A 12,399-nucleotide genomic window follows, 5' to 3' on the forward strand; every position below is an offset into this window, starting at 1 on the left:
TGTGCCGGGCAAAGGGACGGGCAGGGCCGAGATCCCGAATCCCGGGATGGGGAGGATGGAAGGGACCGACCGCAGCGCGTCATCTGGTTACCAATCCGCCGGGTGAATTAAACCGTCCAATACCGGCGTTTTAGTGTCAGCGAGGAAGGCGTTACTTTATTCTGGCCAGGCCGACCAAACTGCAACCTCCGCACAGACGCAAGTGTTTTTCACTTATTTGTACCTTTTTAACAAGCAAAGAAATTATTGCTCATCGGTTCTAAACTACATAATTTTCTTTCATTAATTACTATTCTACCCTCTACTGGTTATTGATTTCTATCTTCTCATGCTAATGAGTCCATTATTTTAGTCTTTTTTGTATCTTTTTCCTCTGGTAGGGATTTTACCATGCAGAAACTGAGTCTTTACTGGTCTCCGACTAAATGGTTTCTACAAAATTTCCTTGTGGTCCATAATTTCTATATTCCAGGCGTTCAACCAAACAATACATATTTCTCTCTCAGGCTTTGTTCATTGAGGCGCATCAGAGTTAGTTTATCAAAATGTAAAGTTTCAGTAATTTTCCCAAGCTGTGTTCCCTGCCTGTTGACTCGCGTCGTTGGCACCACCGAGAAGAGCCTGATCCACCCTCTTGGCACCCCTGCTTTAGATATTTATACACATTGATGTGGCCTACGCATTGATTTGCTGCCCCGATGGTGCCATAAACCAGTACAGCCGCCCATTTCTGCCCATTTAAACCAAGAAACCAGCAAGGAAAATGCTCCAGTACTGCTCGGAGAAGCAGAATACACAACTTCTTGTGGGATAAGGAATATTAGGTTAGTGCAGCTTCTGCCTTGTAGAGCCAGCGTAGGTGGTAACCCTTATTTTCCACAATCCCACCAAAGGATGCTTTCACCACCCCGGGAAGGAACACCAGCTTGTCCCCATGTGCCCTTGCCACTGCCTTACCTCTGAAGTTCACAGTGTTATTCTTTTTGCAGCACTCTTGGAAGCGGCACTCGAACCAGGAGCCGGACGAGAAAAGACGCCAAGCTATAGCAGCACTTCCCACAGCGACTGAAACTGTGAGAGGGTCAAAAGCCGGCGTCGGAGTGGGCACAAGAACAAAGATTACAGCAGCCTTTAGGAGCTTCATGGTGGCAGCTGAGCGCCAGCCTGGCTCAGCAGGGAAAGAAATCAAAACAGAAACTGCAGAAAAACTTCCTGGAGTGTGGAGCCTGGGGCTGCTGAAGAGGCTGGAAGCCAAGTCTCCCGTAAGCTGGAGGTGTTAATGAGTTAACAGACTTAGCGCACTGCTCCAGGAGAACTGAAAGCGTTTTGAACAGAGCAGTGCATAGGCAGAGTGAGAATTTCACTACAACAATCCCATCTCTGATGGGAGGAGGACTGGAACCTCTCTGCATCTTAACCAAGGTGCTAATTGGGCTGGTGATTAACGGAGAACACAGAGATGCTTGTTTTAGGCTTAATTGCGAGTGGTTGTGCACACAACATCACACAGCCCGAGGATTTCCGTAGCAGTGCCTGGGGCTCTGCAATTCGCAGCACTGAATGTGTCAGAAAGCTGCTGTATTAAAACCAAGTTCATTTTTTTTGTCCTGACAACTTCACTGTCTCCCTACCACCCAGAAGGTGTGTTTGCAAAGCAGGCCAGACACCGAAAAAAGGTTTATTTTCTCCGCACTTTTTTTTTTTTCATGAAAAAACTGTGAAACGCACTTTTCAGTAATTCCCATTATGTGTTTAAAATCTCATTAGAAAAACACGGAGCAGCGTTATATATATTTAGTATTCAAAATACCTGCTCAAGGTCTGATGGCTGTCTTGACAAGAGCGCCCAGTGCTGCCGACTGCCGAGCAGCCAGGAAGTGCCGTTGTTCCCTGTTTTGAGAGAACCCAGGCTGCCAGCTGCCATCGAGCCTTGAGGTGTGCACAGCTTAGACTCTTGGCTCCTCATTCCAAGGCTGGAATGGATTTCATTCCTGGGTTTTCCCAGGTGTCCTCCAAGGGTGGGCTGCTAATCACCGAAGGAGCTGCTTTTCCAGGGCTTTCCAGCTGCCATCTCCACTTGGACACCCAGAGGCTGCAGAGAGTCCAGAGGAGGGAACTGGCAGTGGGATATGCAAGATTCCACGTCGCCTGGGCTCTCTCCAAGCTCTCTTGGAGACAAATAAGTTTTATAAAGGTTGTTTAATGCCGCCGAAAATGCTGGGAATTCTTCAGTCACCTCTTTCCTCTGCACCGACTCCCTCTGCATCTGTCCGTCGTGAACACTAGATGGGGCGTCAGACACAGGGTTTGGTCCAGAATTTACGTGGGAGAACAGTTTTTGCAGAACTGAGAACTGAGTCATGATTGATAAAAACAGAGGAATGTGGACTCCCATCTGCAGAGCTGACAACTTGTGTTGTGAAACGTGATTTCTTGGGATACACAACAACCTGGCCCGCGGCTGCTGAGGGATCGCAGAGAGCCAGAGCCATGAGGGTCATTTCAGCAAAACAGCTGTCCTAAAAAGGAAGGTGAAGAGTTTGGATAAAGAAATGAGGCCGTTTAGCTGGGATCTGCAGATTCTCGTCTGTCCACCTGAATTAAAGTGTGAGCAGGTTGCCTTGCTCACCTCTCAGGCTTCAGCAGGTATTTCACCATTCCCCTGTAGAATCAGTGTGGTCCAATAAACACAGACATGGACTGTCACCCCCGAATCTCTCTGGGATAAAGAGTAGTGCCACGTTGTGTCTTGCAAAGGGTGAATCAGTTTAATGGTAGAGTATTTTCTGACTGATGTGTGAAGGGGGTGAGATGTCCTGAGCAAACTTTTCGTTGTGCTCTTTTGTGTTTTCACGAGGTCTCACCAGCCTGGAAGGGACTGCATCTCCCAAAACACAGACGGGAAATGCAAAGCGATATGCTAGAAACAGCACAGAGAAGGAGAATTACCTCAACTCTGAAAAAAGAAGGGGTAGCACGAGACACATCTATAGATCTTCTCCTTTCCATGTGGGAGGGAGGTGGCATATATTTCCTATACAACAATAGGACGTATGCTGCATAACAGGTACCAGATGGGTGTTTAAATAATCTTCAGCTGCTGCATGTCATGCTGTTATCTCATTATCCGTTACAAGTTAAATGGGTTCAAGCTGGGCCTGGACATGGATGAGATGTCTAATAGTGGTGGTGAGGTTACATTGATGGCAATTTCCTTGAACAGCAGTCTGGAAGCTCCAAGTGGAGCACAGACCCTGCAACACACAGTCCACAGTGCAGTGTTTTGTGCCTGTTGTGTTGAACATATTGTTCTTTCACCTCAACACCCTCCTGTGCCCTAGGCATAGAACTGGCATCCTGTCATGCATTGACATTGCCCTCCTGACCAGTTCGGGGGGTGGGGTGGTTGGCCAGCAGTGTGTCATCTTGAACCAGCTGCTACAAGCCCAAAGTACTGAAAATCTGCGGCAGAGAAGAACTTTGGAAAGGCATTCAGTGTGCAGCAGGCTTGGGGTGTCTGATTTGGGGTGTTGATCAGCAGCGGAAGTGGTGTGAGAAGCAGAGGGTGTGGAAAAGGAAAGGACATGGCAGAGAGTACAGGAAGAAGAGTGGTAGGAATCTGGGGATCAGTGGTATGAGCTGGAGGATATAGGGTGTTTGCAGTGGGTAATTTGGGGTGCTAAAGCTGTTGTGGTAGAGGAGGCAATGGAGATGGGGCATCTGTGTTGCAAAGTGAGAGATAAGGGATGCAGAGATGGAGTACTCAAGGCCAGGGCTGAGGAGAGGGAAAAGTCTCAGATGAGATTTTTGCCTGGCCTGACCCTGCTTCTGGCATGTTGGAATTTCCTGCCACTTGCAGTTTGACTGGTTTAAAGTCAGCATTTTCAGGACTTTGGGCTGGCTTGCTTTGAGCTCTGTGGCAGAGAGCTCAGAGAATCTGGGATGTGGCTGGTTAGCAGGGCTCTCTCATCACAAGGCAGACCTCCCAGATGGCTGGTGAACCAAGGAAAATGTCTCCAGCCCAGGGACAGGGTGCTGGGAATCGGGGCTGCAGCCCCATCTTCAGTTCATGGAGTGCAAGAGTTTTCCAGGTAAGAATTGCAGGATCTATGAATCAATGCTTTTCCCAGAAAAAGTCTGTATTTTTGTTGGAGGATGTATAAGGTCCTCAATATTTCCAAGTGCTTTGTGAAAGAGGTTTGGAAATGTGCTGTTTTACATGAGGTGCTAGGCTGGCAAGAGGTTCTTGCTGAAGGTTTCTAACTGGAGAAGAAGAGCTGGGAGGCTCATTTTTCCCTACATTCATTTCTACATAATCTCTCCCTGCCTTCTGACTCTGGCTAGACTCTCTCTAATGGTCTGAGTTTTTCTGAGAGGATTTTGCTTTATTTTTACCCTTTTCCTACCCCCCCGTATGTGTGGTTTTGCTTTGGTTTTTTTTTCCATGCTTTAATTTCAGCATCATCTTCCAAGTGCTGGTTATCCTAAACATAGAGATGAGGCAGTGACAGGAAAGGGCTGCCACTCTGACGTACATTGGGATCTTTAAAGAGTGGGATAGTGGTGGGCTTTATCCAAATACAGAGCCTGGCTAAGCTCTGAGGACTACACTAATGCTGTGGAAAGGCTCTGACTCATGGAATGTGTTCCTTGACCTTTCTGTAATGTGACAGGAGCAATAACACAAAACACCAAAATCTACATTAATGTTGAGCAGACATTGTCTAATCCTAGAAACACCCAGGGAGTCAAGAGCCTGTCATCCTTCTCTTGCAGGTAGGAAAACTGAGGTTTGCAGATGATGAAAGTTTTTTTTTTAACACGGTAGTTCATAGCAAAGGGTTTAACAATTCTGTTTTGTCACTGAAATATTTACTCAAGAGCTTGAGTCGTGATTAAATTTGGACAGCCTTCAAAATCCTTGTCTGGGGTACAAAATCACAGAGTCCCTTGGGTCAGTGTGTGGTACTGTGCTGTGTGAAGAGGGACAGTCCAAGAGGGAAAGATATGGATGAGCTTGGGATCTGAGTGAAATAGAACATTATATACTTGTGCAATAATTCTGCCCTTGGGAAAGAATTCCTTTGATCATGTCTGAACCCTTATGAAATTCTGAGGTTACCGAACTAGAAGTTGCTGTCTCTGAAAAATTCCATTGAGAGGTTCTTCCCTACAACAAGAAAAAAGTGTTTGCTCTCTGGAAGCCCAATCTCAAAGCCCTTTTCCCTGAGCCTAGGCTGCAGTCAGAGAGCAGAGTCTCGCTGTGCTGTCCCAGCAGGGTGAACAACCAGCCCTGAGGACCTACCAGAGTTTGGATGCTGAGGTGCTCCAGACCAGAGCTTTCCCTGGTCTTCACTGTCCCAGCTCCTCCCCAGAGCAGCTGGGACCGAGCAAGGGTTGTCAATGCTGCCGGTGCCCTTTGGCCGTGGTGAACACTGACAGCTCTGCAGAGGGAGAAAAATGTGATTTTTAATCTGATGCCAAGTGGTTTGCAGCAGGTGGAGCTACACAGGTCATAGGTAGGGATGGGAGTGAGAGGCAGGGGAGGGAACGTGCTTAAGCCGTGCTCAATGTGTGGGTGAGGGAAGCTGCAGTCTCACATTTCTTGCCTACCGTGGGAACTTGCTGGAAATGTAATATTTTATAGATAAGCACAAGGTGACAATGCTGGCAGGACACTGCTCTTTATGGAGTGAGTCCTGGTGCTGGAACATGTTTGATTTTTCACACATATCAACTCCATCAAGCAATGATGGATGGAGATGGCCTTTCTCACAACAAGCACAAGGAATTATTTAAGTGTCTGGCAGCCAAAATGGCTCTGTTCCCCTGCAGGCCACTGTGTCTTCCAGAGGCAGAAGGGATGAAGGGAGGCAGCCCTTTGGCTTTGGATGGAATCAGAAGTTTATGTTCATATGAACAGGAGTTGCCAGGACTGCCACAGTGGCAGGCTTTAAAGAGAAGAATTTTTAAATCTGTACTTGGGTGATCTTAACAGGTGTCCATTTCTCAAATGGACTTTGACGTCCTGGACACGCTCCAGTCTCATATTTTGGTGCCAGGAATAAAAAAGTTAAGGAATAGCTTGGAGAAAATTGCTGTTAAGAGTTTAATTACCGGTTAACTACTGTTAACTACCAGTACTGTGAGACACTGGGGTTCAGGTGGGTGTTTTATGGGCTGCTTTGGGTGTCTGCTGATGCAGGCCAAGAGGACACAGCAGCTCAGGGTCTGGTTCACCCTCCCTGGAATTGTTCGAAAGTCATGTGAATGTGGCACTTGGGGAAGTGGTTTAGTGGTGAACACAGGCGGTTAAGGGTTGGATTTGATGATCCTAGAGGTCTTTTCCAACCTGAATGTTCTATGATTCCACGATAATGGCACCACCTAAAGCCAGGTGCGGATAAGCAGCAGCTTCCCCTGGACCATGCAAATCCACCTGGGCTGGCAGCTGAGAGAGGCACCCTTAGGGCAGGAACTCAGGTAAGCAAAGCAGGGTGTGGACGGTGCTTTACCATTCACCAGCCTTGCCTTTTCACCCCTCCTGCCGAGCTGGCTCTGCTCCAACCTCATGGCCTCCGGGCTCTGATTTCAAAGCCTGTGTCGTGCAAGATCGAGATGAATAATGTATTAAATGGTAGTGATAGACCCAGTGGATGGGCTATCGATGCTGGCAGTTAGGCTCTGTTTTGACTTGTAAACTAAACATTCCTGGCGCAGACATCCTCTGTGGTTTAGTGATTAGATCTGGGAACTTCGTTTGGGGTCAAATCAAGGTGCTCTCACCCAGCTCCAGAAACACTGGCTTAGTCACATCATCTGTTCCTAATCCTCCACTTGTCTCTCCATGACATGAACAAGAGGGGAAAGACATCCCATGAAAAGATGATAATGATGATTATTATCATCATAATCTTTATTATCATCACCATAATCATCTCAATTCAGATTTTGTTTCATTATGGAACTTATTGTCCAAGGATGCAGTTTAGTTTGAATGGTGTGGACAGTGAACTTGGCATGTAAATATCAAACATTTCCATCATTTATGACAACACCTCCACAAGAAAGAGAATTAAACCTTGTGCTGTAGGTCCTCGTAAGATGGGAAAACCGTGAGAGTTAAACTTCACCTGCCTTGATCCTGCCTTTGGTTTTTACCTTTGGTTTTAAAATTGAGCCCAGAATTTGAAATTGGAGAGTGTTTGGCTTGGCTCCAAGAGTTTCTGGTTTTGCTCTCCAGGCTGGCTTGGAGTGGAGTAGGTCTCGTGTGAGCCTGTCTGCCTGTGTAGCAATAGTTCTCACTGAAAGAACAAGGAATAATAGGGAAACTTTAACCCATATTCTATCTTAAATAGAATTCTGTTGTAAGTAATAATTTAGGGATAAAAATGGTGTGAAAGAGATGAAACTTCAGCTGGATGAAATAAGAAAACCCTATGCTCACATGGTATGGGAGGAATCCTACAGGAAGAGTAGGGCATGAGTAATGCTGTGCCCTCGCTCCCGTCGTGGGCTCTGATGTGGTGAGTGGCTTGTATCTCATCCAAAGCACACAAAGTGGTGGCATTACTAAGCAGACAGCCCCATCCAATGATTTTGGACCCTTAGGTGAAAGAGGATTTAAAAGGTTTTGGGTTGGACCAGAATCAGAGGCTGTGTTTAGCTTGGGGTTTAGCAAAGCTAACACCCTGCTCTTACGCACAGCTCCTGTGGAAGAGCCATAAACACAGGTCACCAAAATTAGTCTTGCAAGGCCGCTATTTTGACTGGCGCCTCTGCTATCCCTGCTCTGTCTTCAGTTCATGCCTGAGTAAAGACCTCTGCCTGTTTAATCAGCTCCAGCAGTTGACACTGAGGACCAAGTAGGTCTATCAGGAGAAAGTGACTATTTGTTGCTATAATAGCTTCCCCATTTGTTCAGAGAGGCTGGGTCTGGACCCCTTGGAGTGCTGGGAAGGTTATGGAGCAAGGCTGCTAATTCCCAGCTGGTTTCAGGGCCAAGGAAGAGCAGCAGACAGTGTGCCAGCCAAGGCCAAAGGGCAGCACAGGCTCCTGGTGTGCTGGAGAGCCTCAGAGGGGATCAGTAACCAGAGAACAGCAGGCACCAGCAGTGAGGTCTCCTGGGCAAGGAAGGATTTGGTGGTTACTGTGGAGACCACAGTGAGGCTTCCTGGAAATTCCACCAGGTCCGTCTTTCTCTGTGGTTTGGACATCAGAATGTCATTGCAGGGAAGCCTAAGGACCTGTTAATTTATGCCTCAGATCTTTCTCTGAATGACCTGTAAAGTAGAATTTCCATACAGATTCCTCAATGTTAAATAAAGGATGGAGGGTCAGGAAGGGATCTAGGTTCTTTTTCCAGGAGATATTTTATCTAACAAGAAGAAAAATGAACTCTGCTAAAATAAAAGGTTGCCTGCAGGACTCCAGTTTCCAGCTATTGTTAAAATGTGTGGTTGAGAGATGGGAACCCTGTGGCCAACAGGGAGCTGGAACAAGTTGAAAACAGGAGAATGGATGTGCTCTGCAAAGAGCAATGTTAGGTCCATGCTAACAGCTCAGCAAAAGAGGAGATTGGTTGGAGGATACAGAGAGGCCCCGAAGGAACAGGGATGAGCAGCCAGATCTAATGCTTGATAGCTGTGAAGTGTCCCAGGGCTGTCTTCTATATAACATCGCTGGAATTCCTTCAATTTGGGAGTAGCCCCTCCAGAGTACTAAATAACTTGGTGTGGAGTCATCCTAGACCCCTCAGTGAGGACTTGTGGCATTTAAAAGAAAAATGAGCTTTTAGGAGGTTGAAGGATGTTTGAAGTGCAAGGGGTGAAGGAGTTGGCAGTCATGTGCCGGTCATCTGCTTGCTTCAGCATTGGAGGGAAATATGAAAGTATGACTGGGATAATCAAAAGCATGGAGAAACCTCCTTTGAAGAGAGATGAAAGCGAATGGGACTGTAGTAAAGCTGAGTAAGAGGTGCTTTCACAGACATGTTTCAAAGGAAGAGAATGCTGGGCAAAGCTGAGCAAGAACTGCTGTTCTTAATTCCCCTGTGTGTCTGTCTATGACATGAACAAGAGGGGAAGGAGATCCCATAAAAATATTATTTTTTTTAAAATTATCATCATAATCTTAATTTAAACTGTGTTTCATTATGGAACTTATTGTTTAAATTGTATTTCATTATGGAACTTGATTGTCTCAAGAAGTAATTTAATTTTAACAGTTTGGATGGTGATTTGACGCATGTAATTATCAAACATTACCTTCATGTATGACAACAAATTTACAAGAAAGAGAATTAAACCTTGTGATTCAGAGCTTAAGTTAATCTCTGACTTCTGAAGATTGGATGAATCAGGGTGAATGGCACCAGAGAGCCTTAATCCATTGCTCTCCCACAGGGGCATGTCCTACCTTGAAACTACAGTGTGTCCCACAACTGGTACAACCCTGCAAGGGCCTCACTCATGGTGATGAGCAGCAGCTTCTTCCACCACTGAACATTCACACCAACTTCTCCCACTGCAATAATGCACTGCAGCACAGCTCCCTGCCCCTTCCTGATGTCCAGCTCTCCTTGTGGACAGCTCTAGCCCCACTAATGCAGCATCCCATAGCCTCCTGTCCCTACAGCCTTTCCACAGCTGGGATCCAGCTTCTCTCCTGATAATGAGGGAACACTTCTTGTTCAGTTTTGCCTGAGTCAGTGGCACTATTAACAGAAACGTGCTGTGCTAGAGAGATGCATTCTGCTGCTTTGTAAATAAATGCAGAAAGCACGTACTCCCCTGTGGAGGGCTTCAGGGTTGCATAAACACAGGGTGGAGCAGATTCCTGGGAACATCGTGGACATGAGGATGTAGGCTGTAAATCAGGAGAGTAATCGACACATGGGACCTGGGCAGGTTCCTGGAGTCCTGCCAATGGGTCATTCAGGCAGAGAAGAAAACTTAGGATGGTTAGTCCAAGCATCACTGCCTACAGAGTACAGTGGAGAGGTTTTTCTATTTCTTTGCATCATTCAACCCAAATTCTTCTCTGGATAAAGTCAGGGTCATGCAGCCTGGGTCATGTTGTGTCAGTGCTCCCACTGCTGTGAGCAAGAGGCCAGCTGAGACAACAGCCCAATAAAAAGCTTCCAGGCAAGAGGGCTGTAAATAACACAGCTAAATTGCTCCCTTCTTTCCAGGCTGACTGTGGGGAGGGTGTTTTCAGCATTGCTAGTGAGGGGTTTTATTAACATCAGAATTGAGACCCAGACCACCTTTCAGCCTAAAAGCAAGCCCAAAAGATATGTTGTTCGTGACTCAGTGCAGGGAAAAGGGAAAGTTTTAGGATGTGTCTGGAACAATGACACAATGATAACTCATAAAACCACAATTGCCCAGCAGCTCTGACTTCTGCCTGAGTCAGGTCTTGTGGAAGGAGGCCCTGGTCTGCTCCAGGAAGCCCAATTGCTCTCCAGGACATTGCAAAGTGATACCATTTATGAGATCAGTATGTGTGATAAAGAGATTTAGATAACATGACCTATACAGGAGGGTGGAAGGAAATGCTGCTGTTTAATTTAGGGGTGATGGAGGGGACCAAGGGAACTTGGAGGTTTAAAAATAAACTCTGTGTTTTGGAAAGCTTTGTGGTGGGTGGAGCTCTATGGCAAAGCCATGAACAAAGGCTCTCCTTGGAGTTGGTTTCACCAGAATGGTGTAGCCACTCTCAGGTCAGGGACAGGCAAGGATGTGCTGACCCTCTTGTCCTATGAGAACTTGAAAATGCCTTTCTGTTGAAAATACAGCTTAAAATGGACAAGCTCTGCAGCCAGTTCTTCCTGAGTTGCAAGGCAGGGTTAACAGCCCAGGAAATAAGAGGTTTGTTTTCTACTTTTCACCTCGAAGCTGCTCATTGCTGTTGAATGTCAGGTCTCCATAAAACTGGAATCAGGGACCACACTTCCTCTCCCAGCCCTGTTAGTCAGCCAGGGCTCTTAATGCTGTGATTCCCATGCCCTGATTCCCATTTCTCCATATCACAGCATGTGGAGACAGGACCATGCAGCATCCTTTACCTTTGCTCTTGTTTAAGAGCACCCCACCAGGGAATCTGCATCTACACTGTAGTTTTGCAAATGCTTGAAGTCTAGGAACTGTTCCCAAATTCTGAAATTTTTGGCAGCAATTTGTTCCTCTTCTCTCTCAGTCTGGCGGGGAAACTCCCTCATTTTGGGCAGTAACATAAGTGGTTTTTGCCTGTTGTTTACAGCTGATGGGATCTGGTTTTTGGGAAGCAATACACATCACGAGTTGCTGTGCTGTGGCTGAGTGAGACAGATGTGGCCTCCCCCTACCCCAAGCCCTGATTCCCATCTCTCACCTTTACCTGGTGGCAGCAGTGGCAGGTGCGGCTCTGCCTAAAGCCAGCTCTTAGCCAGCTGGGACAGAGGGAGAGAGCAGCAGAGAGGAGAAATAACTTCCCTCAGCCCCCCCTCCCAGCAGGGTTTCATCTCTGAAGGCACAGAGCAGCATAGCCAAGGAATTCTTTCCTCTAAGAGAAAGCCCAGGCATGAATCCATGTGAGGCTCAGAATAAGAGAAAATAATCTACTTCCCACACACTCACAGCCTGATGGCCTCTCTTCTAGCGTGTCACAGCAGCAGAGGACACAGTGACTCCTCTGCAGCCAGGGTGAGTATGACAGTTTGGGGCAGGAGAGTGGTTGGGAGCAGGGCAGCAGCCTGGGAGCAGGCAGGAAAGGATGGTGGATGGAGCTGCAGGGAAAAGGCAGGAGGACGTGCCACTGCCTCTCAGTTGGACCTGGGCCTGTTCCCTGGGAATGGCTGAGGAACAGCAGCTTCCTCTGCTCTGCCTAAGAGCCACTACACCCCTGCCCCTTCTCTGGGCCTCTCTTGATGGCTTTCTCCTGCTGCAGGCATCTGCTCTTCTGAGTGTGAAGGACAATTTGGGAGAGTCTGATTGTACATTCCTCATGCCTGAGGTGTCTCAGATAGCTGCAGCCAGTACTGTCACTTTAAAATGCAAACCAGACAAAATCTGCCTGAGTTTGCCAAAGGCTGAAGCATCCCAGTTGTTTCCTGAGATGCTGTGTTGGTTTTGCTTGGTCTGGTTTTTGGTAGCGAGGGGGGCCACAGAGGTGGCTTCTGTGAGAAGCTGCTAGAAACTTCCACCATGTCTGGCAGAGACAATCCCTGATGGCTCTGAAGATGGACATGCTGCTGGCCAAGGCTGGGCCAATTAGAGAGGATGGTAACGCCTCTGCGATAACATATTTGAGAAGAAAATCAAAACAAAGTGAGGGACAGTTTTTTTCTAGCTAGAGAAGAGGAGGAGGTGAGAACATGTGAGGGAAACAACATGGAGACGCCAGGGTCAGTGAAGGAGG

General features: G+C 47.1%; 2 protein-coding genes across 3 annotated transcripts in view; one reads left to right on the forward strand and one right to left on the reverse strand.

The window, feature by feature from the left end:
• The window catches only part of LOC103623274 (torsin-1A), a 6,597-nt gene extending 5,036 nt beyond the window's left edge, over positions 1 to 1,561 (reverse strand). Inside the window, exon 1 of the mRNA XM_017745464.1 lies at positions 950 to 1,561. Within this exon, the coding sequence (XP_017600953.1) occupies positions 950 to 1,144 (195 nt within the window). The 5' untranslated portion in view covers positions 1,145 to 1,561. The remainder of the gene's footprint in view (positions 1 to 949) is intronic.
• A 1,003-nt stretch (positions 1,562 to 2,564) lies between these two features.
• The window catches only part of PTGES (prostaglandin E synthase), a 31,484-nt gene continuing 21,649 nt past the window's right edge, over positions 2,565 to 12,399 (forward strand). The window contains exon 1 of one of the 2 annotated variants that reach the window (XM_017745462.1): positions 2,565 to 2,646. The gene's annotated coding sequence lies outside the window, so the exon portion shown is untranslated. Of the gene's footprint in view, positions 2,647 to 2,697; positions 4,092 to 12,399 lie in introns of those variants that run through there. The other variant, XM_017745461.1, reaches the window with a different exon arrangement.

This window comes from Corvus brachyrhynchos, unplaced genomic scaffold (assembly GCF_000691975.1).
Source record: "Corvus brachyrhynchos isolate BGI_N302 unplaced genomic scaffold, ASM69197v1 scaffold59, whole genome shotgun sequence".
NCBI lineage: Eukaryota > Metazoa > Chordata > Aves > Passeriformes > Corvidae > Corvus > Corvus brachyrhynchos.